Genomic DNA, 2,857 nt, shown 5'->3' with positions numbered 1-2,857 from the left:
CTTTCCCTCGACGACATAATCTCACCATTATCTTCATCACACATAGCCCCACCCTCTGACCCTTCTCACCAGATAAGCCCAGAGGCAACATGGGATATCAAGAGGGAACACGATGTAAGGAAACCAAAGGAGCTTTCGGTGAACGGTCACAAAAAGAAAAGGTTAGGAGAACAAAGAGAAAGGTCAGCAAGCCCTAAAAAGGTAGACAGGTCAAAGCATGAAGAGGCTTCTTGGAAAGGATATTCGGAAGGCAAACATAAGACCACTGATGGTGGCAGGCCCACCTCAGAAAGCAAAGTGGTGGGACACAGCGTTATGATCGAGGCTGGCGCAAGAGAGCACGTGTGTGCTGGAACCAGTGATGAACAGTTTGGGAGGCTGAGGAAGCCGGAAAGCAAGAGAGGAGGATCTCTTAGCAAAAAAGAAGATCACAAATCCACAAATACCAGTGAGAAGAAGTCAGCTACAGCACCTGACCGTGTCAAGCTTGATACAGGTGCTACCAAGATGTACAGTAGCAACCGCTGTAGCTCGCCTGGAAGCGATATGGACCACAGCCAGAGGGACCCTGACGGGAAACCCAGCGAGTTCCCCAGGAAGGGACATCTCCACTCCATTAGCACTCGCAGCACCAACCCCACAGTTCGAAAGGCAACGGTCTCCCCAGGGCCATGGAAAATCCCTGGCTCAGATAAGCTACCTAGCGTCCTGAAGTCTGGTACTTCTGCCATGAGCAGATAAGCAAGGGACTGTTGCCCTCTAACTGTCTCAAACTGACGCAGAACATTCTTCTTAGTTTTTGTCTCACATTGGTTTGTTTTAATTTATTTTAACTATCACACATATACACAAAGCATTGAGGAATGAAAACATTAGTGTGTAATTCCATGACAATGTGCACAGTACCTAATAAGTTCAAAAGCATATAGTCAACACAGAGATTTAAAATCGACCCTAAAGTCCCAGTTCCATTTTAGGGACTTTGGCAGCTATGGAAGAAACCAAAACAATATGAAGGACAGTACATCAGAAAAGGATAGTGCAGTGTAGCTTTAGCATTTTTTTCCCACTGCATGAAGGACTTGGATTTCATTCAAACTTTATATCAAGAAACTGGAACAAGTTAGAGCAATCACAAACTGGAACATCGCCTTAAATAAAACTGCACGGAGCAAGCTGAAACCGAGAGAGGATCTTTTCATGGAGCTAAAATGTTGTAAATAAATTGTTCTCGACATATCTAGACAGGGGTTAAAGGGTTTCTTTGAAGCATCGTTTGGAACTGTACACCCATAACATGTCTCCACTGTTAACGCTTTGGGATAGTCCACGCGATACCCTGTAGCATAGTTCACTGGGCGCTACGGGAGGAGTGGGGAATCCAGTGGATCCGTTTCTGTGATACCATTTCTACTGCCATTTTTGTGAACAAACCATGTTTCTGTACATTGGAAAGGAGTTAGGGTGGAGTTGTATTTGCAAATTATTCTCAAAAGCGATTTACTACAGGTTCCCCAAATCCTGCGAGGTAGCACGCAAACCAATTGGTCAGGCTCAAAACCCAGACGTCTGCGAGGCCCTTGCAAAGAAAGGAAGAGTGCTACAGAGAAAAAGCTGCAGTTTCCTTAAGGAAAGGCCTTTCCCTCCTGCAGAAAACGAGAGCTTCACTTATCAACAGTGCTATGTTTCACACCCATCTGCATTCAGTTAAGACACTCTCACCTTTCACCCCCTCAGTTTGGCAGAGCAGGTGCCTGTCAGGCACACGTTAACAATAATTAGACCGGTTTCTGAAATACAGTTGTTGGTGTCCTCATTCAGTAAATTCGATATATTTCCATTTTCAAAATGGTTTTCATTTTATCATTTCTTCCCTACCTCCATTTTTTTTTTTGGTCTTTTTTGGTTTTATCTTTCTTGCTTGTCTGTTTTGAATTTCAAGCCTTAAGTGCCAGGTAAACATTCCAGTCTGCCTTCACAGGAAATAACTCCGAGTTCAGTCAATCAGTCATTACCTTGTTTCAAAAAGTTGCGTGTGTGTCTGTGTAAGTGTGCATATGCTTATTTGTCTGTCAAAATTAAAACAAAATCCTGGGCAATAATAAACTGGTAATTTAAAAAAGAAATCATAAAGCTAAGTACTGTCAAAAATTCATATTTAAAAATTATTGTTCTCTAGCAATCTTAGTTCCTCACATGCTCTGCTGAAAAATTAGATTGAAATTGGCTTTGTTCCAAGAAATTAGCACATTACTGTATGTCTCAAACATTGCACTGGACTGACAAATTTATAGGCATGTTTCTTCCTGTCCAATTATTTGAAAAGCCTCAAGTCAAGGATTTTGCAGCTTTCAAACAATTTTTTTTAGAAAGAAAAATCCATTTATAATTTTTAAAAAAGCACAAGTCCATGTAGCTGTTTATAAAACTCTTATTTAATGGAAAAAAAAAAAATCTTTATCCCCTGAACTAGAATCCAATATAATTTGCCATTAATTTATTGAATCTGATTTTGGACAATGCTTCTGTAGTGTAGATGCACGTCCCAGTATCTTATTTTTATGTATAAAGAAAGCAAACAATGAAATTTGAAAAACAGTTGAGATTATGCTTGCATAAACTCTAATTTGCACAGTTCACAGCTACTCCTTGTGCAGTAATTGCTTTATGCGGCTGTAATCGATAACCTGTGAAGACAGCACATCATCTAAACCCCATTCCAAATAATATTTCTGTGTAGTGTTAGCTGTGAATTTACCCTGTACAGCTCTATCTCTATAAATATAATTCCATGTATTAATAGTCACAGAAAGGCTGTAAGTGAGCAACTATTTTTATGAAACGCACCACTATGGAT

The 2,857-nt window shown here is 40.5% G+C and overlaps 1 protein-coding gene across 1 annotated transcript in view; it reads left to right on the top strand.

The window, feature by feature from the left end:
- Positions 1 to 1,746, top strand: part of MAGI2 (membrane associated guanylate kinase, WW and PDZ domain containing 2) — a 536,664-nt gene extending 534,918 nt beyond the window's left edge. Inside the window, exon 22 of the mRNA XM_009883000.1 lies at positions 1 to 1,746. This exon is cut by the window's left edge and continues 83 nt beyond it. Coding sequence (XP_009881302.1) covers positions 1 to 741 — 741 coding nt within the window. The 3' untranslated portion in view covers positions 742 to 1,746.
- The last annotated feature ends 1,111 nt before the right edge of the window (positions 1,747 to 2,857 follow it).

This window comes from Charadrius vociferus, unplaced genomic scaffold, assembly GCF_000708025.1.
Source record: "Charadrius vociferus isolate BGI_N301 unplaced genomic scaffold, ASM70802v2 scaffold32, whole genome shotgun sequence".
Lineage (NCBI taxonomy): Eukaryota > Metazoa > Chordata > Aves > Charadriiformes > Charadriidae > Charadrius > Charadrius vociferus.
Note: the sequence above shows the minus strand (reverse complement) of the source record. Positions and strands in the feature narration are given on the sequence as shown.